The sequence below is a fragment of the Aspergillus puulaauensis genome, chromosome 6 (assembly GCF_016861865.1).
Source record: "Aspergillus puulaauensis MK2 DNA, chromosome 6, nearly complete sequence".
NCBI classification, from domain to species: Eukaryota; Fungi; Ascomycota; class Eurotiomycetes; order Eurotiales; family Aspergillaceae; genus Aspergillus; species Aspergillus puulaauensis.
The window spans coordinates 2,202,452-2,228,347 of record NC_054862.1 but is presented as its reverse complement, the minus strand read 5'-3'; the positions used below and the strand labels follow the sequence as shown (position 1 = coordinate 2,228,347).

General features: G+C 50.9%; 11 protein-coding genes across 11 annotated transcripts; 6 read left to right on the top strand and 5 right to left on the bottom strand.

The window, feature by feature from the left end:
• Window positions 1-1,294: 1,294 nt before the first annotated feature.
• Window positions 1,295-2,227, bottom strand: APUU_60862S (uncharacterized protein; the record flags this gene model as incomplete). The annotated part of the gene is made up of 2 exons (XM_041694149.1): window positions 1,295-1,602; window positions 1,702-2,227. 2 exons carry the CDS (start codon window positions 2,225-2,227, stop codon window positions 1,295-1,297), a joined length of 834 nt encoding a protein of 277 aa, XP_041560008.1.
• Window positions 2,228-2,865: 638 nt separating this feature from the next.
• Window positions 2,866-3,762, top strand: APUU_60861A (GPI anchored serine-threonine rich family protein; the record flags this gene model as incomplete). The annotated part of the gene is made up of 2 exons (XM_041694148.1): window positions 2,866-3,022; window positions 3,083-3,762. 2 exons carry the CDS (start codon window positions 2,866-2,868, stop codon window positions 3,760-3,762), a joined length of 837 nt encoding a protein of 278 aa, XP_041560007.1.
• Window positions 3,763-4,443: 681 nt separating this feature from the next.
• On the top strand, window positions 4,444-5,611 carry APUU_60860A (uncharacterized protein; the record flags this gene model as incomplete). Its single annotated transcript, XM_041694147.1, has 2 exons — window positions 4,444-4,480; window positions 4,533-5,611. The coding sequence occupies 2 exons, from the start codon at window positions 4,444-4,446 to the stop codon at window positions 5,609-5,611; spliced, it is 1,116 nt and encodes a 371-aa protein (XP_041560006.1).
• A 945-nt stretch (window positions 5,612-6,556) lies between these two features.
• Window positions 6,557-9,369, top strand: APUU_60859A (VIT and vWA domain-containing protein; the record flags this gene model as incomplete). Its single annotated transcript, XM_041694145.1, has 3 exons — window positions 6,557-8,129; window positions 8,174-8,643; window positions 8,713-9,369. The coding sequence occupies 3 exons, from the start codon at window positions 6,557-6,559 to the stop codon at window positions 9,367-9,369; spliced, it is 2,700 nt and encodes an 899-aa protein (XP_041560005.1).
• A 348-nt stretch (window positions 9,370-9,717) lies between these two features.
• Window positions 9,718-11,497, bottom strand: APUU_60858S (cation:proton antiporter; the record flags this gene model as incomplete). The annotated part of the gene is made up of 2 exons (XM_041694144.1): window positions 9,718-10,410; window positions 10,457-11,497. The coding sequence occupies 2 exons, from the start codon at window positions 11,495-11,497 to the stop codon at window positions 9,718-9,720; spliced, it is 1,734 nt and encodes a 577-aa protein (XP_041560004.1).
• A 1,189-nt stretch (window positions 11,498-12,686) lies between these two features.
• On the top strand, window positions 12,687-13,442 carry APUU_60857A (serine protease; the record flags this gene model as incomplete). Its single annotated transcript, XM_041694143.1, has 1 exon — window positions 12,687-13,442. One exon carries the CDS (start codon window positions 12,687-12,689, stop codon window positions 13,440-13,442), a length of 756 nt encoding a protein of 251 aa, XP_041560003.1.
• A 397-nt stretch (window positions 13,443-13,839) lies between these two features.
• Window positions 13,840-15,621, bottom strand: APUU_60856S (uncharacterized protein; the record flags this gene model as incomplete). The annotated part of the gene is made up of 1 exon (XM_041694142.1): window positions 13,840-15,621. The coding sequence occupies one exon, from the start codon at window positions 15,619-15,621 to the stop codon at window positions 13,840-13,842; it is 1,782 nt and encodes a 593-aa protein (XP_041560002.1).
• Window positions 15,622-18,238: 2,617 nt separating this feature from the next.
• APUU_60855A (uncharacterized protein) lies at window positions 18,239-19,339 on the top strand (the record flags this gene model as incomplete). The annotated part of the gene is made up of 5 exons (XM_041694141.1): window positions 18,239-18,487; window positions 18,535-18,636; window positions 18,683-18,842; window positions 18,890-18,966; window positions 19,016-19,339. The coding sequence occupies 5 exons, from the start codon at window positions 18,239-18,241 to the stop codon at window positions 19,337-19,339; spliced, it is 912 nt and encodes a 303-aa protein (XP_041560001.1).
• Window positions 19,340-19,978: 639 nt separating this feature from the next.
• On the bottom strand, window positions 19,979-21,871 carry APUU_60854S (uncharacterized protein; the record flags this gene model as incomplete). Its single annotated transcript, XM_041694140.1, has 3 exons — window positions 19,979-20,657; window positions 20,713-21,381; window positions 21,438-21,871. 3 exons carry the CDS (start codon window positions 21,869-21,871, stop codon window positions 19,979-19,981), a joined length of 1,782 nt encoding a protein of 593 aa, XP_041560000.1.
• A 953-nt stretch (window positions 21,872-22,824) lies between these two features.
• Window positions 22,825-23,618, bottom strand: APUU_60853S (alpha/beta hydrolase; the record flags this gene model as incomplete). Its single annotated transcript, XM_041694139.1, has 2 exons — window positions 22,825-23,151; window positions 23,205-23,618. 2 exons carry the CDS (start codon window positions 23,616-23,618, stop codon window positions 22,825-22,827), a joined length of 741 nt encoding a protein of 246 aa, XP_041559999.1.
• Window positions 23,619-24,493: 875 nt separating this feature from the next.
• APUU_60852A (uncharacterized protein) lies at window positions 24,494-25,895 on the top strand (the record flags this gene model as incomplete). The annotated part of the gene is made up of 6 exons (XM_041694138.1): window positions 24,494-24,655; window positions 24,704-24,740; window positions 24,786-24,859; window positions 24,923-25,299; window positions 25,352-25,416; window positions 25,477-25,895. 6 exons carry the CDS (start codon window positions 24,494-24,496, stop codon window positions 25,893-25,895), a joined length of 1,134 nt encoding a protein of 377 aa, XP_041559998.1.
• Window position 25,896: the final 1 nt, after the last annotated feature.

Sequence of the window (25,896 nt, the reverse complement as noted above, 5' to 3'; positions counted from 1 at the left end):
TGAAAGTGATCCAAAATCAAGGCATTAAATCATTTTCTGCTACAGAGGCAGCGGAGGGTAGGCATTGCGGCCAATGGCTTTTTTAATAGATACCCCCGGGATCGCTCTTTCCCTTTGAATGGACCTTGCTTGCAATTTCCTTTTTATTGGGATTTAGATCAGGCAAGCGTGATGGTTGTTCCTGCCATTGGTGGCAAATATACATAGGAAGGAGCTATCTACAGATGCTGGTCCCACCTGCTGTATAGAGAAATAACAAATTATATAAACGGACAAATAACAAACGAACTATCAAACGGCTGTCCATTGGAGTGTATAGTTAAAGCAGATGTCTGAAGGCCATGGATTCATGCTTCCTATGCCAGTTTATATCCTCGTTAACATATCTATGCATCTTCCACGGCATACTGAGCGGATATTTCATGCAGACTAATTCGCCGAGACTATATTGAGGAAGCACAGCCTGGGTGGTAATAATAGCTTCTCTGATGGGCGCTGACAGCCTATCTGGCTCCGAGGCCGGTATATAAGCCTAGTCGAGGACGCCGGCGAGCATCATCAACATCTAGTATGCTCTTACTCATGCTCAACAGCAGGAACCAGAACAGGCATTTAGTCAATTAGAGAAGACTGTAGATGCGGTCAGCCAGGTCTCATCCTGGATTGCCACCATCCTTGATAGTGCGTTCTAAACGTAGTAAGTCTCCGCGCCAGCTCGCTTTGAAAAGATCGGACCTAAATCCCCAACAGCCAAGAGACAGAGCAGTCGAACGTGGATAGGTTTGACTAGGCATCTGGCGGCCTGAGATACACGGAGGACTCGACCAATGAGCCCCCTGTCTACAGCTATGATAATGGCGAAGGGGAGAGCCAGGGGGTGAGACTACTCAGCCTGTTCATGGCCAAATAGGCTTTCCTGTACCTGGAGCTAGAGCTAATATATTAGGCTAAAATATTTTACTAAGACTTTATACTCTTCCTGGGTTTATAATTGTAGTTCAAACTACACCAGTAACATTAATATCATATTGAACCAGGGATGCGACCACTGGAGCTATTTATGCCCAGTCGCATGGCGATTGCAAAGTATGTACATTTGGCTAATCTACAAACAGCGGATTTTCTTACGGTATAACTACGAGATTCATTGAAAATATATCCAACTCTAATATTGTCAGGTAAGTGCAGAAAACGGCTAAATTACATCGATATCCATGAGGAAGACACCGCTTCATGCAGGGACGACAGGCTTGAATCGCCCAAAGTGTCTTAGAGACGCTGCAGGCCTAGCCACCTACGCCGATGCAGAGAGCGCCGCCTTCTTTCGTTTGTGCGTCTTATATTGGAAGTAAACCGCCGTCGATGTGGCTAAAAAACCAAGAATGCCTACCACAATGCCCACAATCTCACCTGCGTCCAAGCCGTTGTCTCCGCCTCCTCCACCAGGGCTAATAATGGTATTATGGCTCTCTTCAGTTGGGCTGGCTGATGGTCCATGGTCTGTCGTTGTTGGCGCGACCTCGGTATCGGTGCTTGTTGAGGAAGTCTCTTCCTCTGAGTTGGGTGGCTGCTCAGTGGTAGATTCGGATTGTGATTCATTGTCTGGGCGAGGGAAGAGAAGAAAAGAATTAGCATTAACAATTACTGTTGATCTTGCACTGGTGCCAAACGTGGAACTGACAAGTGTTCAGACGCGCAGACCAGCCAGCACCGGTAAAGCCTGCAGCTGATGCAGTAAAGGGATTCGCAGTCTCGCGGCAGCACCCAAGAAGACAGTCTCCACCACTGTAACAGTCACAGTTGGCGGGGGGTCCGGCGTACCTGAGCTACTAGTTGTAGAGGGCGTCTGGGTCTCTGCGGTAAAGCCAGCGCCGGTACAGTAATCGTTGTAGAGGTCTAGGGCCACTGTGACGTCGTGGCCCTTCTCACAGTCTGACGAGACACAGTCCTTGAGGTAGGAGACTGCGTTGGCCTGCATATCGGAGCGACAGATGCATTCGTTCTCGACGGCGGATTGGTACGCGCAGTCGATTTGATATGCCTCTCTGGCTGGGCCGTCATACAAATCCATCGCGTAGCAGCTCTTTGCGCATGGTCGTTGGGATTCGTATCCAGGAGCGTCAGTTAACGTGGCAGTTTTAGCATGACCGGAGACTGCGTAAAGGCAGACCTCGACGGCAATGTAGAGGGATGAAGTTGAGGAGAGGAGATATATTGGTGATTTCATGTTGTCCGGAGGTGGCGAGTGGTACTAAACCACAGCATAAGACAAATAGCAAGTTAAGAACAAACCGCAAGCAGAAGATCGGAGGAAAGACAGGGGAGGCAGGTGCCCTGCTTTTTATTTTCATTCTCTCCGTCTTGGGGCCACGGGGTTGAGCGACAGATAGGGGCAAGCGCCACAGATGAACCCGGCGATGCAGCCTTGTCGTTACCTGACGGTGATATTACCAACCCGAGTTTGAGGAGGCGCACCAAGAGCAGGCATTTTGAACCTGCAAAGAGTGTTATTTGCCTGTGCTATTGGCGGGTAGTTGGCGAATTTGCAGGGGTTGCATCCATGTATGACTGAAGTTAAAGATAGTATCACAACTCGATCAGACTGTTGGATACGAACATCTCCACATTCAAGGGTCTGACCAACTTGCCAACCCCAGATAAGTCCCGTTGGTAAGCGAAGCCAAGACCCTAAGCATGCATCACTTCGTGAAGTGGGCGATCGTGATTTCAGTGATACTTCTAGCCACCCGATCTCTCCCTCGCGAACTTATATCTGCTGGTTTTAAGAAGTGTTCGGAATCTTGTCTCGTTCATAACGAACATTCTGCCATGATTGATGGCCGGCAGACCCGATGATGCGCGGTAATGTTTATGGATAACCCTTTTACTCCGCCAGACGATGGCTGGACATTCACCGTGGGCAAGCCCACAAGGATCGAGTGGAATGCGACCACGAAGGGAAAGGTAACACTGTGGCTACGACACTCAGATGGAGGTGCTGGGTGGACGATACCTATCGCCGGTGCGCCTACTTGATATCCCTATCCGCCAGGCAGAGCACTCCACTGAATACTTGATATAGAGAATATCCCGAACTCAGGCGAATACAAATGGACACCAACGCCAGACCTCGAGCCAGAGTCCAGTGAGGATGGGACCACCTATACCCTGCTAATCGGCCCTGGTGGCGGCGACCCGGATACCAGCACGAACCAGATCCTGATCACTGTCAATGGGTCAGGGACGAGTTCGGCAACTACTACGAACACAGACATAGATACTCCGACCTCCTCTTCCCCTATCCAGTCTACATCCTCCATTCCGGAATCGACTGTAACCATGACTGTGACTGGCGACGGTGGCTCTATTTCTACTACACTCGCGACAGCCTCTACCAGTCTACCGTCTGAAAGTCCCCCTCCTGTACCCGGGGGACTTTCATCGGACTTCAAAATTGGAATAGGTGTTGGAGTTGGCCTGGGCGTACCTACGATCTTGTTCCTATTAGGGTTCATCCTGTGGAAACGACTCCGGCCGTCCTCCACACCCGGCGCAAAGGCAAAGGAAGATCAAAACCAGCCATCGATGGTGGAGCTATCGAGTGACGATGCAGCAAAGCAACGAGCCGAGCTCTGTGCTCAGGAGCGCGCCGAGATGTCCGCTCGAGAGCGTGTTGAGCTGGGCGAGGGAAAGGTAACATACGAGTTGCCAGGAAACGACATTGCGGCTGCGGAGTTGGCAATCAAGGATGCATCTGGTTGACCAAGGCTCAACGAGTACCAGTTATCCCAGTTAGTTTGGCTATTAAGGGTCCTGTTCTAGGGCCCTTTAGGTTCCAATGGCGGTCTCGCCTTGTCGTGATGTCGCATCTGCCGCAAGACGGGATGTTCCAAACTTCATTGGGATTTCTCTTCGCCAAACCAATCTGTCAATGGCTTTTTTATATTTATTCTTTTTGCTGCGCAGTTGAATTGACAGTTGCCATTCATTTTCATTCCCGATATTGCACTGTTCTCGCTAAAGCTAACGGACGGAAGACTACGGTCAGAGGCAGAGAACTATGTCAAGTCAACACAAGCCCCTCTTAGCAGTAATTCATGACACGGTTAGATAGCGGCAAACGAAGATGTCCAACAAAATACATTAAACTCGGCGAGCTAGAGGCGGTGGTCTGGTAACCTGTGGGGAACGTTGATAGTATCGGGAATGCTGTATACCATTCCCGACATTCCCGATACGTCCGCGGAATCGCACCGACAAAACTCATTCAACCGGACACGTTTAGTCAATATTCAATTACTGGAGTATTGGGTAATAGCTCCACAGTGATATAACCCCGGTTAGTAGAGCTTCCATCCCCACGGGCAGGAAAACTTTCCCGATGTCATGAATAAATATATAACAGCCCTCCCCACCATTTCAACCACATACTCGAACATCTCAATGGCACCCCCAAAACAAATCAACATCGCCGTCCTCGGTAAGCCCCTAACCGTATTCACCAAGCAAAGCAATATTTTAATCTAATGCAGGCCCTGAAGGAGTGGGCTCACACGTCCTCTCCCAACTCTCGTGGATATCAACCCACCACCCAAGCACACACTTCAACCTGATCTACCTGGCCACAATCGACAGCGCCCTGTACAGCGACAACTACAAACCAATCGACATCGAAACAGCCCTCACCCAGCTTGAGACACCAGGAACCACGAAACCCCTCCCAACCCTGCACTCTCTAGCAACATACCTCACCAACGCACCGCACAGGGTAATCCTCGCAGACAACACCAGCTCCGACACAATCGCGCAATCCTACCCGCTCTTCCTCGAACGGGGAATCAGCATCGTAACTCCGAACAAGAAAGCCTTCTCGGGGAGCTACGAGTTATGGAGGGATATATTCGACGCGGCGAGATGCGGCGGGGCCTTAATCGGACATGAATCGTCTGTTGGGGCGGGCATGCCGATTATCTCAACGATGAGGGATTTTGGGATTACGGGGGATAGGGTTAACAGGATTGAGGGGGTGTTTAGTGGGGCGTTGTCGTTTTTGTTTAATGAGTTTGCGCAGGTAACTCCATATTCCACTGTATCTGGTGGTGGGAGGTGGTCGGCGATTGTGAAGAAGGCGAGGGAGCGTGGATATACAGAGCCTGATCCCCGCGATGACCTGAATGGGCGGGATGTTGCGAGGAAGGTTACCATTCTGGCTCGATTGGCGGGTTTGCCTATCGAGCTGAGTTCGTTCCCCGTGCAGAGTCTGATTCCCGAGGAATTGAAGGGGGTGGGAAGTGCAGAGGAGTTCCTGGCTCGACTACCGGAGTTTGATGAGAGGATGGATGAGGAGAGGGATAGTGCTGTGAAGGCAGGCAAGGTCTTGCGGTATGTGGGCAGTGTTGACGTTGTGAGAAGGAAGGTAGAGGTGGGCTTGAAGTGGTTTGAGCCCCATGATCCCATTGCGAGGCTTGAAGGGAGCGACAATATCATCAGCTTCCATACGAAGCGGTATGGAGATTATCCGCTGATTATCAGGGGAGCTGGGGCTGGGGGGTCTGTGACGGCGATGGGAGTTACGGGGGACATGTTGCGGATATTGGATCAACTTGGATAGAATGGAAAAAGTATAATAAAATAGAAAATACGATATAATGACTAATGCGGTTCCCCATCTTCCTATCAAGAGTTTTAACGATACTATCCATTAATTGATAGACCGGAGGCCTACTTCTCCGAGTCTCGTTGGGTTTCCGGCCTGTCACATTTATTTGAACCCATTGCACCTAATTGAACCCGTTTAAAGACTGTATGGTATGGGCTATTTATAAATCATGAAAAGGAATCACTTTACTAAAAGACAGACAGTGCTCTCCACATGCAAGGCAAAGATTCCCGTCGGGAATGATGTCGGGAATAACTCTGCAGCTCCAGGATCGGAGATGGACTAGCCTAGCACGGAAGTCAACTGGAGTAGCTCTGCGACCGGTTTCCAGGCACCTGCTACTGAATGTCTTGCTTGCGTTGTGGTGAGGAATGTAAGGGTTCGTGTTTATATAGATAGAGACTGGAGTAGGGTTGCACAACGATAACCCATCGCACAAATAAATTTAGTACTCGCCGTCAGCAGCATGGTCTCGTAAGGAGTTGCATACAATGGTCGCTAGCCATGTCCTAGTTCATCGTTTTCCATGGACTCATTGCCATGAGGTGCTTTGCATCTATAAAAGTGGTGCCTAAGGCGTGGGGAAATCTACCATCTGACATGAGGCTCGAAAGAAGGTTTTTACTGTTTCCGAGTTAAATAGCAGCCTGTACATGATCAAGTTCGGCAGTGATCCTCAACTTGGCAGCTTGGGTGAATACGAGGCAAGCTGGCAGGTAACTGGCCAAGTCCTGGGATCGTCGCGCTTAGTGTTACACAGCCCAGACCCTGCAGACTAGGCAATATGATAAATTCAGGCAATACCTTAACTTCAGGCAATCACATAACCTGGGAACAGAAATAGCCTTGCCTGTTCCGCCGTTTCGTTCGGATATCAAGCTTTAAGCCTCACTCGTCATGAATATCAGACCGTGTATCACATTTCAGGCCGTCGAGCCACCAAGCCCTCACCTGGACGAGCGTTCCTGGGTATGGGTTCCACGGCCTGAGACAGAAGAGGGAAGAGAACCCAACAGAGAATCCTCGCCATCGGAGCCAGAGGCACCCCAAAGACGACAAGCGCAGCTGTTGCCATCCTCAGTGGACATTTCCATTAATGTCACGCAAGGAATGGCCAAAGCGACATTAACCCAGATCTTCTGCAACGACGCCCCAGACAATATCGACAAGGCGATATACCAATTCCCCATGCCGTACGAGTCGAGTGTCGTCGACTTCAAATGCCAGATTGGAGAGACGAAGACCCTGCAGGGGCTTGTCAGACCGAAAGCAGAGGCGAGAGAGGAATTTGATCAGGCACTTAGCAGCGGTCGCTCTGCTGGTCTTGTTGAGCAGGATAGGCTGGATGTCTTCAGGACGGAGATTGGAAATATCCCGGCAAATGCGACGGTGCAGGTTAAGCTGGAATTTATCTTCTTTCTTAAGTATACCCTGGCCGATGATGTGACGACGACTCTCTTGACTATTCCAACCTATATCGCCCCACGATATGGACACCCAAGCTTTGAACTGGTTAGCAAGACCGGACCACAGGACAACACTCGATTCTCTCTGGGCGTGAATATTTTGAACGCCACCGAGATCAGAAAAATACACAGCGATACCCACGAGGTGATTGTCGAGATGGAAGGGAGCCAGAGATCTCAACACTGGGCTGATTCTGCATCTCCAGGCACAACATCTGCCTCTGTGAAGCTGAAAGACGCAACCTGTCTAGACAAAGACTTTATTCTTTCAATATCCGCCCATCCAGGCGTCGACGACGAACAACCCCAAGCTACTCTCGAAATATCCCCCAGCGGATCCTCCGCAATGATGCTCGAGATCCCACCCGGATTCATACTACGAGACCAGCCCCCGATAAAAGAGAACTCGAGGGAAATCATATTCCTAGCAGACCGGTCCGGATCCATGTATGATCGCAAAATAGCTGGACTGAAATCATCTCTAGAGTTCTTCCTCCACGGTCTTCCCGAAACACTATTCAATCTGTACTGCTTTGGGTCGAACTACACATCCCTATGGCGAAAATCCAAGAAATACAGCGACGACACTCTAACCAAAGCACTGAAATACGTCTCCAGCTTCCAGGGCGATATGGGAGGCACAGAGCTCCTGCCCGCTCTCAAGGCTGTGGTTTATGCGCGGGACAAGACGACGCCTAATATGGATGTTATTGTCCTGACGGACGGCGAAGTCTGGGAGTTGGAGGAAACGGTTGACTTCGTGCGCGAAGCGCGCGCGGAGTCTGGGGGTGCTCTTCGATTCTTTACCATGGGCATTGGGGACGGGGTTTCGCATGAGCTCGTTGAGGGCATCGCGAGGGCAGGTGGTGGTTATGCTGAGATTATTCCTCTCGTGGATGGCGGCAGCTGGGATGAACGTATGGTTGCAGTGTTGAAGGCTGCCATGAGTGGCCATGTTGCTGGGGTTGATATTGAGGTAGAGGGAGTCACTATGGAAAGCAGAGGTAAGAGAATCCAATGTTTTGAAGAGACATAGCTGATATAAAAGATCTAGATGGTACAGGAACCACAGCAGCTGTTCAGATGTCTCCTGGAGACCTCTCAAGCATGAGCCCCTTTATCCGCAATCGAATCTATATACTTGCCGAGAACGAGAACAACCCGATAAACGCGCAGTCCATGGTAAAGATAAAGAGGAAATCCACCAACGGCCAGGAAACTGCCACAGAAATTCCACTCCATGTACTACAAAAACCGGATTCCACACTGCACCAGTTTGCAGCCGGCGCTCTCCTCCGCGATCTCGGTAGTGGACAAAGCTGGATCCAACGGGGCAAACGGATCCCTGGATATTTAAACGACGAGAAAGAGTTGACTCGAGAAGAGGGAGAACGTCTCGGGTGTAAATACTCCCTGCTCTCTCAATGGACGAGCTTCGTCGCCGTGGAGACGGATACAGAAGATACAGATGGTGAGCCTTCAGAAAGGCCAGAGTACGCTACGGAGATTGCAAACTTGGTAAGCTTTGACCATGCAAGCAATGATATTTGTATTTTACCGGTTAGGACACTTGCTTACCATAACCAGGAGCCTCAGCTTGACTCGGCAGCCACAGATATTCATGCGTTGCGCAACATGCATTACCAGCTGCAGGGAGCAATTGACACAGTAGACGATGGTATGGACACAAGCATGTATGATTTGGACAACGCGAATACCCAGCTCGGGGTAGGAGTTAGCTTGGCGTCCATTCGCTGGCGGTTTAGTCGTTTGCTTTTCCCTATGTTCTTTTGGAGAGTAGCGAAACATGGCTGGATGTCCCTAAGTAACCGATACCTGATGGGCCTCAAGACCGAATCGCAATCGCAAACCGACCTGGAGGAGTCATTTATTCGCCGCGTGCTGAAAATCCAAAAGTCAGCTGGTGTGTTTGATGTACCTCAGAAGGATGCTTTAAGATGTTTGGGAAGTGACGTACATGGTATTGCGGAAGCCCTCCATGTCAAAGGCGTCCAGTGGAATGTTGCTGTGACGGTTGCTATCGTTGCCTGGCTGGAGGTGAAGTTCCCTGAAGATCGAAGCCTTTGGGTGCGAATGGTTGAGAAAGCGAGAGAGTATATCCAGCCGCATCTTGGGATGGAGCTTGGAGAGTGTGAAGGGTCTTTGTTGGATGTTGCTGAGAAGATGGCCAGAGATGCCAAAGACCCGAGTAAAGAGTCCCACGGCATTAATAAGGGGCAGTAAGCAGGATAGGAGAACTGGTAAGGTTCTGAGAGTGGTCAAGGTACAATGATCACGATAATGCTGTTGCTTTTAGGATGGCGTATATATAATGATCCAGTAATAATATTCAGATGGTATACAATTCATGATTGAAGCAGGATTTGTATTATTGATCAAAGAAACACTGAAATATACGGTTGAACGTAAGCAGACCGACATCAAGCCAACACTCAAGCAGTCTTGTCAAGCGAGAATGCTGAATTCCTTGAATATCCATACTACCAGTTCTTCCTGCTCCACCAACCAGAGTTGGTCCTGAAACTTCAACTACACACAAGTGCTGCAGTAGACCCCACAAACAAAAAAGTATCAAATACCCCAAACACCCAATGGATCCGGGCCTCCCGAGTTTGCGCGTTTTTGCTGCAACGCTTTAACACGTTTAACAAGTGTCCCAACCGCAATAGGTCCTACCAAGGTACACAGGGAGATCGCCCACACGACAACTAGGTAAGTCTCAGACGAGCCCTGTGATGTATCGCCGAAGATCCCGTTTGACTCTGCAAGGGAGGCGATGAGGTAGCCTATCTCCCCGCGAGCCGTCATAGCCAAAGCCAGTATTGAGGCTGAGTAGAGCGACTTGGGCTTTGGGGGGAGAGAGGCAGATGGACGATTCTGTGTCTGTTGTTGAGGGGGTGTGTTGGTATCTGCGTTCGTGATGGCGTCTGCATCAGATTCTGAATTGGAGGGACCAGGACTGGGGTCGGCATTTTCATTGCTGTCTCTGTTTTCTTGAAGTTGATTGTCGGTCGCTTGTTTGGGACCTTTCTCACTGGTCGGAGCCTCCTCGGGTTTGTGCCCCCGTATGCAGGAATTCGTATAGGCCAGAGGAGACTTCAGGACACGAACGAAGGTGCGAAGTCCAGAGCCAGGCGAGACTCGGACTAGCCAGACTCCAGTACACATCTTCGCAAACGCCATCAGCACAGCATACACGACGCCGCGCCAGACGACGCTGCCCCGGAACATCTCTGTGATAGGGATCGCGAAACCGATCGAGGCCTAGGTTTGTTAGCATAATGAAACAAGGACTGGAGGGTAGTCTTACGAAGAACATGGGAATTAGAATTCGAGTAACGGGCCCATGGTAGTAGTGCTCGTAGATGTACATCCCTGTGATCGTGTCGTCCTCGCGCAAGCTGGGAGTTTGAGGCGTGCTTCCAGCGGCCAGCTGTTCAGGTGGTGCCTGTGCCTGAGAGCTGTTGTCCTCATCCTGCGGCCGCTGTTCTGCTGTAGAGCTTGGGACTGTGCGCACTAAGGTGTCAAACCAAGAAGTGATAACACCAGCAAGATACGCAGCAAATAAGCTTGACGTTCCGGCATATGTACCGCCAGCGACCAGACCAACAAGCAAGCACGTATAACCGATAAAGGCAAACTGCGGCGTATGTGTAAACTGTGGTAACTTGCTCTTCGACTCGAGAATCCTGATCAAAACAGGACGGGCCACGAATCTACAGACCAAGACAACGCCAACACCAAAACCAATGGAAACAAACAGCGGACGGATAACAGTTACTGGACTGAACGAGTCACCACTCCCACCGAGGTTGGAGATGATCTGAACCATGACAAGGCCGACAACGTCGTCAAGCATCGCAGCACTTGTAGTGACTGTACCGAGCCGCGACGTGATCAGTTGTGTAGTGGAAAGGATAGTAAACGTGGTTCCTAGACTTGTCGCGCTCAGAGCCGCACCAGCAGAGAATGCCTGAAGCGGCGTCGCCGATACCAATTCCATGAGAATAAACGACAATCCCATAGGAAGGGCGATTCCGGTAACAGCTACTGCGACGGAGAGATACATGTTGGCACGGAGGGAGGACAGAGCCGTTGACAGGCCGCCTTCATAGACTAGCATGATTAAGCCCAGGTATCCTAGTTGCTGCATGACGGTTTCCACGTCACGGTCAAGCCACTTGGCCCCTGGTGTACCCCAGAGGATGCCAATGAAGAGTTGGCCGATTAGACCACAGTACAGAAGTTTGTCCAGACAGGTGTTCACCAGATTCAAGACCAGGAGGAGCCCGGACTGGTTGAGGATGGTAGATATGGCCGGTTCATGGTAGGCAAATGCTGATTCTGCCATTTCAACTTGGGGAATGGTTTATTTGCCTGGTTGGGCGCGAAGTATAGTGGCGCCGCGATCTGTGCCGCAGCAGGAGTGGAAAGTGTAGAGGGCGTAGTGAGACGACAAAAGACTCCATCAGAGATATAAAAGGCGACAAAGTGGGGGCAGAGAATGCTATAGTTGGTAGACTGATGGTATTGGTAGTGATCAATGAGTCGAGATGATAACAGAGAGACGATGAACGCAGGAGAATCAGAGAAATCAGTGGGACACAGCAGCCAAGACCACGTGCTCCGGTCAGGTGATACGCCCAGAATGTGGCCATAGCTAACTATCTCTGGGTATTAATTATCTGGTGGGATCTTTGTAAGTTTGGTCAATTAAATTAAAAGACTGCAAGAATTGGCTCCAGTCCATTAAATCTGACCGGGCACCGACTAAGTTGTGTTGATTCACCAACATACTTGATCATTGCTTTAATGCCTAATTAGGTTAGCTATTACATAGTTTATAGATTTATTAGAATCTCTGAGATTGCCTGTATTTAGGCTAAGACAGGCCCCCGAATGTCATTAAGATTTCCTATATAAGCAATTGTTGAAGTCATCAAGTCATCCAACACCGTGCTCTTGTACTTTGGGATGTGAGTACACCCCATATTGACTGATAAAGCAAAAGGACCCGTGATCAGCAGATAAACAATATATATGCGCTGTTGTTCACTCTGGATACTGTTCAGACTCTGGTTGCATCTGATCTGGAGAAGTATTCAACTTCTGAGACATTTGGTGCGGAGCATGCCTGTCTCTGATATGTGGTGTGATGTGATATGCATCACCAATACTACAGTATGTAGGCAATCACTAGTGTTATGTATACAAAGTACTAGTGGCAGCCATGCACGCGTTCTTTGCTGACTTTAGGATAGTAATTCCTACTTTTGATCAAAGATCATCAACATGAAAGATCTTCGATCGGCGATCAACCCCGCAGGGCGCCAAAACAGCAAAACCCTTGCATTATTTCTTATCCCGATGGACCTTGGTATCAAGGTGTATCGTAGCTCGTAGACACTTTCTGCAGATCACGAAATGTTGTTTACTGCAAGGAATCTGTTGCTGGCCTATTTAAATACCCTGCTCTGCTCCCACAAAACTGTCGTCATCCAACCCAACCCTCCAACCGCTCGCTCACTACACTGCCAATCATGAGACTCGCCCTTTCGACCACCCTCCTCTCCATCACAGGATCAGCAATTGCGGAGGAAGCCATTGTTGGTGGATCCACGGCCGCACCTGGACAATTCCCTTACCAAGTTTCCGTTCAAACCAGCTCCCACCGATGTGGCGGATCCATCATCGATAAAGACCACATCCTAACTGCCGCTCACTGCGTAGATGGGCTATCCGCAGAGCGCCTGAGAATCCGGGCGGGATCAAACCAGCACGCCTCGGGTGGGAAGCTGGTCAAGGTGGCTAACGTCACGCAACACTCGGAGTTCGACGCCAAAACAATCAAGAATGACATCGCTGTCCTCAAGCTGGCCTCGAGCCTGGACTTTGGATCTGCCATCTCGGCCGTGGACCTTCCGTCCTCAGCGGACGAGACGCCGCAGGTGGGAACCGAGTGCTCTGTCACTGGCTGGGGGAGTACCGCCGCTGGAGGCTCTATGTCCTCGAACCTCTTGGTCACGTACGTCAACATTGTTGACCATGAGAAATGCCAAGCGGAATATGCGGATGACCAGGAAGTTGATGACTCCATGATCTGTGCTGGTGTCAAATTCGGAGGAAAGGATGCCTGCCAGGGAGACAGCGGTGGTCCGCTTGTTGACGCCAGCTCTAAAAAGCAGATTGGAGTTGTTTCGTGGGGGTCTGGATGCGGAAAAGACTACCAGCAGGGTGTTTATGCTAGCACCGCGGCCTATCTTGATTGGATCCAGGGGGCCGTTCTAGGAGTCTAGATCATGGGAAAGACAAAATACCACATGGTGTGACCAATCATTCAGTTGTATAAGCAATCAACAATGTACGTATTCAGCCGCGTCCTAGTTTATTACTAGTAACATCATACAATCCGCATTTTAAGACCTTCTTGTCATGCGGCTGATAACCTGTTCATCTTCAACCTCGCCATGCTCTGTTGTCTCTGTTCACAATCAGGGCTACGCTCTATCGGCAGCGATCTCACGCCCATTGAGTTGGCCATATGCTGACGGTGCAGTCAACCAGTCCTCGCTTGCTGAGTCCTAAAGGAATTAAATACCGGGAGAACACCCAAGAGAAAGCAGTTTCAAATTTAATTATAATCATAACCGTGGTGAGCCCTGGCTTCGCAGCATTACTGCTTTTCTGCTATACCTACGCCCCGACATAGGTGATATTAGGAGCCTCAGGCGTCTCCATGCCTGCTCCCAAGAAGTAATCGACATGGCTATCCTGAACATAGCCCTTGAGGGTCACCCCGTTTCGATAAGCCGGATTATGCATCAACGTGTACAACCGTATATCGGACGGCTGGTCGGTGGTGAAAATAAACAACTCGCTATAGTCGCCGTTGGTAAAGACCAGCTCCTCGCGCCAGTCGCCCAGGATATCGCCCTGGAACATGGGATCACCGTCCGCTGTAGCTGCGTCGTAACGATACGTTGTAACGAGGCGCTTAATAGAGCCAGCCTCATAGTCCCACTTGTTGATGTTTCCGTCGTTGATGAGCTCGCGCAGCTCGTCGCCGTCCCACCATACACTGAGCTGGGGATACGGATACGCGTCCTCATCCTGGGTCAGTTCATCCGACGCGGCGTTGTAGAGGCCGAGGAACGACCAGGTCTCCATGCCGTCGTAGTTCGGGTCAATGTCGGCGGCCATTCCACGGCCGTTGTCGCCTTCTTCCGCGCCATCGTGCTCCCAGATGATGGTGCCGTTGGTGGCATCATAGTAGTACTCGTACAGCAACGATGGGTTATCCTGCTGCACGCCGTACCCCTGGAGGCCATCACGGCTGGGGTCAATCTTCGCAATGTGCCACCGATCACCATGGACAACCCCAGCTGGACCGAGGGAATATCGCAGAGTGCCATCGCCGTTCAGCATGAATCCGATTTCAGCGACCTCGTCCACCCCGTCGCCATCCACGTCGATGATCCGGGTATTGTGGCCGTCCGGGGCGTCCTGGTCATCGCGATTCCAGGCCCATGCCAGATCCACAGAGCTGCCATCAAACGTATACGCCGCTTCGATGAGGTTGAACTCACCACTATCCTTCCGGTTCTTCATATAGGCAACGAGATGCGGGCGCTCTCCGTCAAGATACCCAACACCAAAGCGCACAGCCATAGGCCCGTCTTCAATATAATCATCCGGCACCTCCCCAGTCGCGCGCAGAGCCCCAGTCTGCCCATCAAGAAAGGCAACAAACTGGTGATCATCATCGTCATACTCGAACGTCTTGCCATCACCAAAGACTACGCCGTTGGAAATGCGCAGCGCAACCTCTGCGTAGCCATCGCCATCAAAGTCATAAACCGTGACGCCATCTGTGTGCCCCAAATCAATGGCCGAGGACCCGGGCTCAATATTGTCCTGATTCTCACTATTCGGACCCAGATTCACTTCCCACAACCGCTTTCCATCGCGCCGGTACGCCTCCAGCCGCTGCGGCGTCTCCTGCCGGTCAACGACAAAGTCATACTCGCCATCCCCGTCCAGATCCCCAACCCAGATATATCGAATAGCCCCGCCAGATTCGATCGGAATGCGGAAATACGGGCCGGTTTCGGCGTCGGCTTTAAGTGTCCAGCTTTCACTCGCATCGCTCTCCTCTCCATCCACAACAGTAGTCACGTAGTACGTGTTATCCTGAGTCAAATCCGCGGAAGAGTCCTCGTAGTTGGAACCGCCAGTGAGCACATCCGAGTTCAGGAGCTCCGCATTCCCGTCGCCTGTGGTGCGGTACAGGTTGAAGCCGATATCCTCTGGATCCAGACCTAGCACTCTCCAGCTGATAAAGGCCGCGTCGTCTGCGGAGCGGATTGCCACGACGCCGCGGCCGAGATTCTCCATGGGTCGCTGGGCGTGGGCGGCTGTAAAGACAGAGAGAATGGCTGTGGCAGTAGCCACAGCCAGATGTTTGGTAATCCACATTGTGACAGGAAAAGTTGTTGTCTTTGTTTTTGAATTTCTTCATCTCGACGGGTCCTTCCGGGCTCTTTATACAGAGCATCACCCCGTGAAAAGTGAATGCCAATGCGGAGGATTCCTCTATGGATAATTCCCCGATGATAATCTGCACAAGTTCAACCGATCTCCTCATTTCCCCTCGTAGAAACAGCGTAGGCCATAGTTGGAGATCATCATTGGCTGCAGAAGCCAGGGTCTCCGGATCTGCAGGACGATCAGGCACGACAATTCCCCCGATTGCCGTCGCTGTCAGCCCGAGTTCCGGTGGGAATATATCACCCCAGTTCCGCCTATTCGGACCTGCTTGCAAGGCCCGAAGTACTTTGGCCGTGGTGACTGAGCGCGGCAGAATTCAGGAGCAGGAACGGCATAACTATAGCAAGAAGACGGCGACACCTTGGGCCCAAGGTAAATTCCATCGGGTTTCGTTTTCCTTTTGCCCTTGTTCTAGCAATCAACCGATCGCCGTGATTAAAGGAGAGGGCGAGAGACTTCACGGAATCATCGTACAATTACCCATTAAGCAGTGGAGTCAGTGTCAACGATATTGAGTTGCTGAGCAATAAAGCAATATATAGATTTGACATGCCCTTGTTCCAGATCAACAGCGAGGTCGTTCAAAGTTCGAAAAATAGGTCTTTAGTTGTTTCAATGAAGTCAGCAAGACGACCCTGCTATGGGGCTAGGAGAGGAGGCAGTTAGCTCTCGATACTACACTGCCTGAGTGGATAAAGGACATAACTTAAGCGATATCCATTGCTTCGCGATATACAACCACTGGGTATAACGGTCATTCAGGTTTACTATGATTGTACTCCCAGGCTGCAGCATGAGTCGTGTTGGCCACTGTCAGGGCTTGTTTGCACTCTCAACAGCACAGGAGGCTTGTTATTGGTATCATGTTGGAACTCTTTACCCCCGCGGTGCGCCTACTTGAAATGTCTTTATGAGAAGCGATCTCCCGTCAGATGGGCCCATAACAGCTCCGAGCTGTATCTGAACCATGTTTCGCAGCCTGATCTTCACCGACAACCACTATCGAGCCTCTGGCCATCCTCCACTAGGATGACTACATTTCGCGGTGACTACTACATTCGTTTTTTTTGGTGCCTGGAATACATGCACCTCCCTATCTGTATAATAAATATCTTTACAGTCGGTCATCGATGCATTCCACCGCACGGATCCAGTTTCGATTGGTGGGGCCGTAAGGTCTATGTGTTGGTATTCCACTGACGATGATTAATATGGATGCTCTATAGAACCCCAGTCATCAAGTGATCTCGCGTCCAGCTATGCTTCCATAAGCTCGCTATACGGGAGAGCAGTACCAGGCCTGGTAAAGGACTTGAGGCCTTCAGGCCTTCAGACCGGAGCAGCGATGCCGGCCTAACTATTTGGAAATTCCGGTTTCGCCTGACAACCCCATGGGGCGTGTTCCGTAAATGAATCCAGGGTGGCTGCCTACCGTTGACAGGGCTGAGCTCGTAGTGCTTATGAGGAGCCGTGAGCCGTTGTTTAAATTACTAGTGGGGCAGCTGACAATGTTTACTAACTGGTAAGTAACAACTCGAGTATTCAGTGTAGTGATTACTATCGTAAGCTCATGCCCCAGGGAGTTGTTGAAAGCTGTAATTCGAGCTCCCCTGAAGGGTGCACCGGTGGCGCCCGGCCCCTGGATTGCAGTGATGGGCCCAAACATGGTGAAACGCGGGGGCGGTGCTTCAACAAGAAGAGCGAGGTTTACCAGATACTATTTCCATGACGAATAGCATACTCATTAATCAGGCAGGAAGCGCTGCGCCTTGCGGTGAATGCTGATGGTTACATTCCCGCGTGGAGACTGGAGTCTCAGCCGCACGGTATATTAATTTTGCCTGATGGAATGCATGGATAAGTCCGAGGAATCTCATCTTTTTGATTCTAGTTGCAGTAATATTGTTCAGGGGTTCAACTTGGAGAGTTTGGGTCCTGGATGGCAAGGCCGTATACACAACGACCTACCACAACAATGAAGGCGATGAAGAGGAAAGTCAAGTTGCTCCGCTTCTGCGCTGGCAGTGATGAAACCACACACGGAGCGTGCCGGATTTTCGTCTGATTCTGGAGCTTTTCAGGACTTAGCTCGGCGTAGCGCCTCCACTCTAGGGCTGTGCAGGATGGCCCCAGTTTCAGCAACTGCATTCCCTGCCAAAGATCACCGCTATTTTTCCTGGTTTGAGACGATGAGTTACATCCAGCTTATGTTCACGGTATGATTGTGCAGGTTTAAATTGCAAGGCCGTGCGCCAAGGTATGGGGGCCAGGGGCGCAGCGAATTCAGGGCCCCTGATTTGGCAAATCGTGAAGGATCATGAGGCTTGGGCTAGGCGAGATTGTCGTCGGTCATTGGTGACAGCGTGAGGAATTGTTCTGCGGAGCGGTATTACGGATATGACCTGGGTGTTGAGTCTTGACTGAGTCCCAAGTACAGAGTATATAAGGATCGATCTCCGCCGATCTGAAGATCAACTCTTTGTTGTACAGCCCACAATCTTATTACTCTTCCTTATTCCTACTAAGTACTACCTTACCCATCATCATGCTCAGCAAATCTGTCCTTGTTGCCGCTGTTCTTGCGGCCACTGCCAGCGCTGCACTGGACAAGCCTGCCCTGACCCCCGACCTCGACTATCTCCTTGACGGAAACACAGCCAACCTCCCTCAGAACGGGGGAGCCCGCTGGGGAAAGTGGGAGGCCGGTCTGATCCCCGAGGACTGCAAGAGCATCGCCGAGGGCCAGGATCTCAACCCCGCCGACTTTGAAGTCTACGACGTCTTCTACGACGATGTACGTCCACCACCTAAACAATCATAGCAGTTATCTAATTCGTATAGTGCCAAGATGCTTGGAGCTTCTGCCGTCACAAGGACTCATCCGAAGACCTGGAAACCTTCGTCAACACCTTCGGCCGTGTCCCCGTGAGAATGCGCAGCTGGGTATGCATTACAACCGTGTATTCATGGCTCAAACTAACAGCACCAGGTCCGTCACCTCCTGTCCATCCCCGGTAGCAACTGGGCCTTCAACTCGAACGGAAACATTGCTCTGTCTGGAACGACGACCTCCAACTTGGACGTCTGTCTCCACGAGACCGGACACAGTCTCGACCTGCTCGGTGCTTATGTCGATGGCGCTTTGTCTTGTAAGGCCTTCTCTTCGACATTTTGAAACAGGAACTAATGATAACAGCAACCCAAGAATGGGAGGACGCCTACAACAAGGACTCGGCCGTCCCTGACAACTACGCCCGCACCAACCAAGTCGAGGTACCTACCCTAACCATTTACCCAGATTGGACCCATCTAATTCCTATAGAACGTCGCCCAGAACACCGTCGTCGGTATCTACGACAAGGTCGTCCCCGGCGGCTTCCCCGGCGTGCAGTCCGACTCCCAGAAGATCAAGAACCAGTACACCCTGCTCCAAGACAAGGCCGGCGAGCAGATCCTCCCTGGCGGTACTTGCGACCGCCACCTCCAGAACTCGGCGACGGTCTCTATCGGCGGGTCGTCGTCTAAGCGCGACGCCAAGGTCGTTAAGGCGCGCGAGGCGCACGACTCTGCGCTCAAGGGAACGTATACCAACATTGTCAAGGAGTTTGCTCCTTTCAACACCAAGGACTTCCATGAGCAGCACTAGATGCTGAGGTAGTATGGTTATTTTGTATACTTGATTAATGCGTTGCATGTATAGCGAGTTGTGGCGCTGGTGGTAGTTGTTTATGTAGAGTATGAGATATAAATACTGTATTCATTGAATTATTCCAGCTTGAGGTACGTATAATATCCATAACTAATGCCAGTATTTGGGAGCAGCCCCCTTGACCTCCGGCTACACTCCGTCAACAGCCTGCGCAACATCCTCCCCTAACCTGAAATCGGACTTTGTGTTAAGTCGGTCTGGCATAATGCGTCTCTGTTATCCAGATTTAACGAAGTTTTGGGAGTATTATGAATTATACTATGCCACTGATTATGTGACGTCGCTGATACTGACTATCTTCATTTGCACACCATGGAGTCATCGGCTTTTAGTGTCGGAGTTCCCTCACTACAGGTTGAATCCGATGAGACTGCAACAACGGCCATATTCCTTTATGACCAAAGGGAGGACCCTAGCTTTCAGTTCCAATTTCAAAGGGAATTGTTCTGTACAGATTCCCTAGTCAATAAATTCCACCCGCTTTCTGCCCCACTGTATCTCGGCCCTCTATGGACTACCTCCATCAGTAAGGCTGCCCGACACTCGCGGGGTGTTCTATACGTACAGCATGTGTCTCTAGCGTTCAGGGGATCCACGTACTCGTGGAATGATTCTGTACTTGGAGTGCGGCTTTGTTATCCCGCGCTGAATCACATTCGAGATCAAGGTAGCGGAGGAAAACACCAGCCCTAACCGAAGCAGTTGAATCCAGTTCTCCACGCTCCAAGGGTCATTCGTTTGTATACATGGATATAGCAGTATCACTAGCGAAGAGAAAGGTATCCACGATCGAAAGAGTTCCTCTAGGTGATGGTCAAGAAATGCAGAGTTTACAGGCCCCTGCTCTCGATGCACGCTGAGGTTTTGGAATACAACAATAAGGCTCTTGGCTCGTGGGAACCACGGAGCTTGTGTCGTCCAGAGAATGGAATGGATACACTCAATCCATTCATTGAATAGAGGCCCCGGGTCGCTTCCAACGCGGGCGCCCTTTCCATTCGCCAACAGGAAGATGTTGGAGACACTAGTGAAGTCGTAGTCGACACTGACACTGAAGCGCGAAATAATATCAGGTGTCACGAATCGCAGTGTAACGTCGAGGAGTCCGCCGTCCAAAAATTGCGATTCTCGATTGGTGTGCTGATAGATCACTTGTACCTGCATCACAACTGGCAATCTGCCTCCCACGGCGTCTATATCCACCGCTGTGGGGATGTAGTCCGCAGCAGTGATGCGGTCAATATCACGCAACAAGCTACAAGAACATGTTAGCAACAAACGAGGCTATCAAAAGGCGCATTGTAGCTCACTAAATCAGCGGAATAATAGGCCTCTTTAATCTAGCTCTCTGGAGAGCTGGGTCACGCCAGAGCGATTTTATAGCCTCCCCTATACGCGCATCAAGGGGCTTTGCAGGATCTAAGTCGTCCACATACCCCAGCAGGAAGTCACAGTTCGTCGAATTATCCTTAACACTGAATTGGAAGCCTGATGCCTTGAGGCCCAAAGCTAAGCGCTTCACGTAGATGATGAGGTACCTGTATACCGCTGCTCGCTCGAGTATCAGGCCAATACCAGTGTGTTTAGCGTCGATTGAGGTAAACATGGGACGTAGAAAGTCACCTATTTGGGTATGGTCGTAACCGAATAGAAGTATATTATTGCTATGGTGCCTCGAGCTACGGTTGATGCTATGGTTAGCCTGAGCCTGCTCAGTGGCAGCGTTATCATTTCTTCGAGGATGCCTGAGAGCCTTCTTCGCAAACCCACGGAAGTATCGCTCATATACGCTGGAGGTAAATACCTCTTGGTCAAATGAGAAGGCAAGGGAAAGTTTTGAGAGGCCGTCGGTTGTCTGAGTGGCAATCGAGTCACCATCACGATGGACAATCAATGAAGCCGAATCCTGATCCAATCGACGAAAGGTTCTTCGGCTGCTCGATCGGACAAGGAGGGCGTTTTGCTCTGTTGATGTTTCGCTTTCCATTTTGTTTAGTATTTCCCATTGTCTGAATGATTGCATAACAGTACATACCAGTTACATGCTGCTAGAAGCAGGGTTAGAGCGTTCGTTTGGTGCTCAAGCAACCTCTGAATATCGCTGATGCCCTTCTTGCCGAACATCAACCTGACCTTGCTATGGAAGTCCAGGGTGTTATCTTGTCCCTGTTGCAGCTTTGCCACTGATTCTTGAAGATTCGTTAGAAGTATACCGCAGCAATCCATTGTGGCGTCCAGGTCCAGGACCAACTGGTGGTGAGCATCCCCCAAGTCACTCTTCATCCATACATCGATTTTCATCAAGGCAACTCGCAGAGTGGACAGTTGGCCCAGCAGACTGAGAAAGCTAAGATTCGCATCTTTCCAGTCACTTTGGAGATCTCGAATGCCGCTTATTGTTTGGCTGACGAGTTGGATGATGTTGGCGAGAGCCCCAACCGTTCCAATAATTGACACAGGGTCTGCCATTTCGCTTACAAGATGTAAAGGCCCTCTCAGAGTCACGATTCAAAGAACGTGGTAGTTAGATATTCGTGTGTTCTCTTCAACTATTCTGTTTCCAAGGCAGAGACGGCGTAAGCCCCTATTCACTGCGCCCGGTTCAGCCTCGTGCAGGGATTATTCCCAGCAAAAGCAAATTCGAAGATCATTACGTGAGATGATTCTCAACTCTGATGGAAAAAATTCAAAGAAATGGACGTACTTGACTGAAGCATTTCACGATACGCGGTGCTTCAGGTCGCGTTAACAGGGGTTCTTGTCGAGCATGAGGCCGAGCAGTAGCAATCCTGTTTCTAAAAGATTTCGCAAGGCGCAGGTACGCGTGTCAAAGCCTCGACAGAACGAATTTGTTTCAGCCTCGCTCGCCGATCGGGTTGTTCGTAGGATTACCTGGCGAGGCTGCCACGCACGAGGTGCCCTTTGCGCATGGGACCAAGGGAGCCCGTCTGTCCTGTCACGGTCATCCTGCGCGGATATGAGAGTGAATAGGTCATACATAAATACAGCGGTATAAACTCAGTTCGTATAATTATGCTGTCTGATTTCAACGAGCGGGTGGCGGAAGGCTGTCTGGGCATACCAGAACTCGATCTTAGATCCCGCCCTTCAAATCTGATCGGAAAGAACGATTAGAAGCTGCAGGGCCAAGCTCAAGAGATAGAAGGAATAAACTCACATGAGCCATGCTGTAGCTTGACAGCTGGCCGGCAAAGCTGCCTTCCGCGTGTCGCAGCAGAGTAGGGCTATTTCATTACAGTAGGGAATGCATCAGAAGGAGCCTGCGAAAAAACATCTTCCCAACTTCAATTCCTGCAATGAATCCATTTCAGTAACGCTTGATTAACCAGTGGGAGTATGTATCGCCTATTGCGCCACTCGAGTCAACACTGCCCATACCAGACAACGACAGTCAAACCAGACTACGAAGACTTCCCAGAAATCTCCTCCAAAATCTCCGCCAGTCTATCAGGCATACTCAAAAACGGCGAATGCGAGCTTTTAATCCGATACACGACCTCCGTCCCCAGTTTCGCCGACAACAGTTCCTGGATCTGCAGCGGGAGTCCGCGGTCCTCCTCCGTAATGATATACGCCGACGGGATATCGTGCCACGGTTCATAGGTAGCAGCCCCTGAAAAGACCTCGCGCGATGTATGCACAAGCTCCGACTCGGCTTGTTTCTGGATTTCGACAGGCAAGTCATGCAGCGCTATCTCTGCGCCGCCATTGCAGCGGACATAGTCGCCCTGGATATATCAGTTCAACGCGTTATTCATTCCACGGTAGAAGAAGAGCTTACATCAACCTCCATCCAGGGTAGAGGCTGCCCACCCAGCATATCCAAAAGACTCTGCCCCTTGTCTAATGCAAAGGCAGCCATATAGACAATCCGTATAACGCCGCCCTCTTTCCCAGCTGCTTTCCGAGCGTCCTTGGCTAGCCCTTCAACAGCGCCTGAAGCAACAACACCGCCGTATGAATGCCCAACAACCACGACGTCTTTCCCCTGCTCTTCTACCAGCTGTGTCAGGACGGTCTTGAACGAAGCGACGTCATCGTAGAGGGTCTTGTTCGGTGGCTCTGCGCCGATGGACGGGTGCGCGGGTGCTTCGGATGGGATCCCTCGTTCGGCGAGTTTGTCCTGGATGGTGCTGAATGCAGGCGGCAAGAGCCATGCACCGATTGAGAAGACGATAGTGGGTTTGGCAGCCATTGTATCCGTATATATACGGGGTTCGCGGTGCTGGGAGGATCCAGAGTAGCAGGGGTCTTTGCAACAGCGAACTCAACTCAGCCAAAACAAAGCATTCCGACAAGAAAGGAGAACATATCCCGCGAAGCTCGCCTACTTAACAGACAGGCCCACACTCTGGCCCCGGCTCTCTGTGTTGCCGAAATGACACCCGGGGCGAAGCGTTCTCCACTTAGGCGGTTTAGGCCCTTTAGATCGGGGTTTGGAACGCTCGGTTGGGTGGCGGAAGGGCGGAAGGGCACTATATCAGACTGGCGCGTGCGCGGTGTGGATTCGAAGGAGCGATGGAAGGATTCAAGACCAATGCGCGGGAACTGCTGGAGATGATGGCTTACGGGGTCTGCTGGCTTACGGTTTCTGCTCGCTTGGGCCCGCCGTGGGTCGGCATTTCATGCGGCATGAGACTGCAGAAGCCCTCCAGGCCCAGGTTCCGGACTTTAAGCTGGTTGTAGGAGATGGACAGGGGATTTGATACCGGGATTCGAGGCCTGATGCGAGTCAGAGGGTGTGACTCCGGGTGATGGCGGCGGCATAACATGGTCTGATATCGGCCTCGTGCCATTAGAGTGGTCCCATCGATAATTTCTTCATGATGGATGCTTCAGCGAGCTGGCCTCCACATCCACAAGTGACCCGTCAGTGTCATTCGCCGCCTGGCCCGTGTAGGATGCATTGAGTTTGATAGTGGACTGCGTTTATCGACTAAACAGAGCCCTTGGCGAGGTCCGGGGCGGCGGATTTCAACCTTGGGAATTCCCCAGGGACTTGAAATCTTATCTTCGACGTGTCTGCCAATTCCTCGAGGGCTCGACGTTTTCTTGTCATTCAGTGGCGCAATGTCACCTGGCTATCTCGAGGACAGCACTGTTAGCAAGCAGCGCGTTCCGACGCTTGTCTTTCCAGCGCTGGCAATATGTTTTCTCGCCTGCAGACTCATATCTAGGAGGTTGAAGCGTCTGTCCTTCGGGGTAGACGACTACACTTTGATTCTTGGCCAGGTAGGTGGCCCAATTGATGTACCAAGCATACCACTGACCGTTGTTTAGATCCTCGTTATATCCATTGCGGGAATCAATTATGCTGGTCTGTATCCATTTGCCTCTGTATCTACGATACTGACTTTTCCAGCAACATACTATGGCATGGGCCGGCATATGGCAGCCGTCATGCAAGAGGGATTCGACACGGTCATCTACATGAAGGTATCTCCCCCAAACCCCAGTCCCGAGTTCGCACCACATCAGATACCAACATCAGATATACAGCTCCTCTACGCCTTCGAGCCCCTATACATCACGGCCGTCGCCATCATCAAATTCTCCGTCCTCCTCATGTACAACCGCATCTTCCCCGTCCGCAGCATCCGCATCGGCAGCTACATCCTAGGCGGCATCACCCTCGCCTGGTTAATCTCCGTCGACCTCGTCGCGATATTCCAATGCACACCGGTGAAGAAGGCATGGTTACAACAGCAAATACCCGGGACCTGCATTGATTTGAAGGTGGCGTTGATCGCGAACGGGGTGCCGAATTTCGTGACAGATATCCTGATCCTCACACTTCCAGGACGGTCCATCTGGAAATTACAGGCGAGTCTGTGGCAGAGGGTTTCCATCATCGCCGTGTTCCTGAGTGGGAGTTTGTGCGAACATCTATATTGCCAGCCATTTCAGAGCCAGGGCTAACAGCAGCAGTGTTGTTTTCGCAAGTATCTACCGCTTCAGTCTGATCTTCCAGGTTGACATGAACGACATCCCCTGTACGTCTCCCTTACACTGGTATCTTCTATATATCCTCCCTAACACGGATATGCAAACAGGGACAATCGCAGATGCACAAACCTGGTGCGTCGTCGAAACATCCGCCGGGATAATCTCCGCCTGTCTCCCAACCATCGTGCCGCTCATAAAGCTCCTCGCGAAAGGCGTAGTCACGACAGCGACAACCGGACTTTCAAACACGAACTCTCGCTCTCGCACTACGAGGTCGAAATCAAACACGCATTCTAAGATCGCCCGAGAGGGAAATGGCGAGTCCGATTCCGGGAATGGGCACCAACTTGCCCGGTTGGAGTCGAGGGGTGGGCTTGTCCGCGGTGGTGTAGTTGGGGATACCTACAATGCGCAGGTGGAGAGTGGCAGTGAGAACAGAAGCCGGGGGAGTTTGCACTTGAATGGACATGGGATTAAGAAGACGCATGGGTGGACTGTTATTGAAGCCAGTGGGGATAGTGATTAAC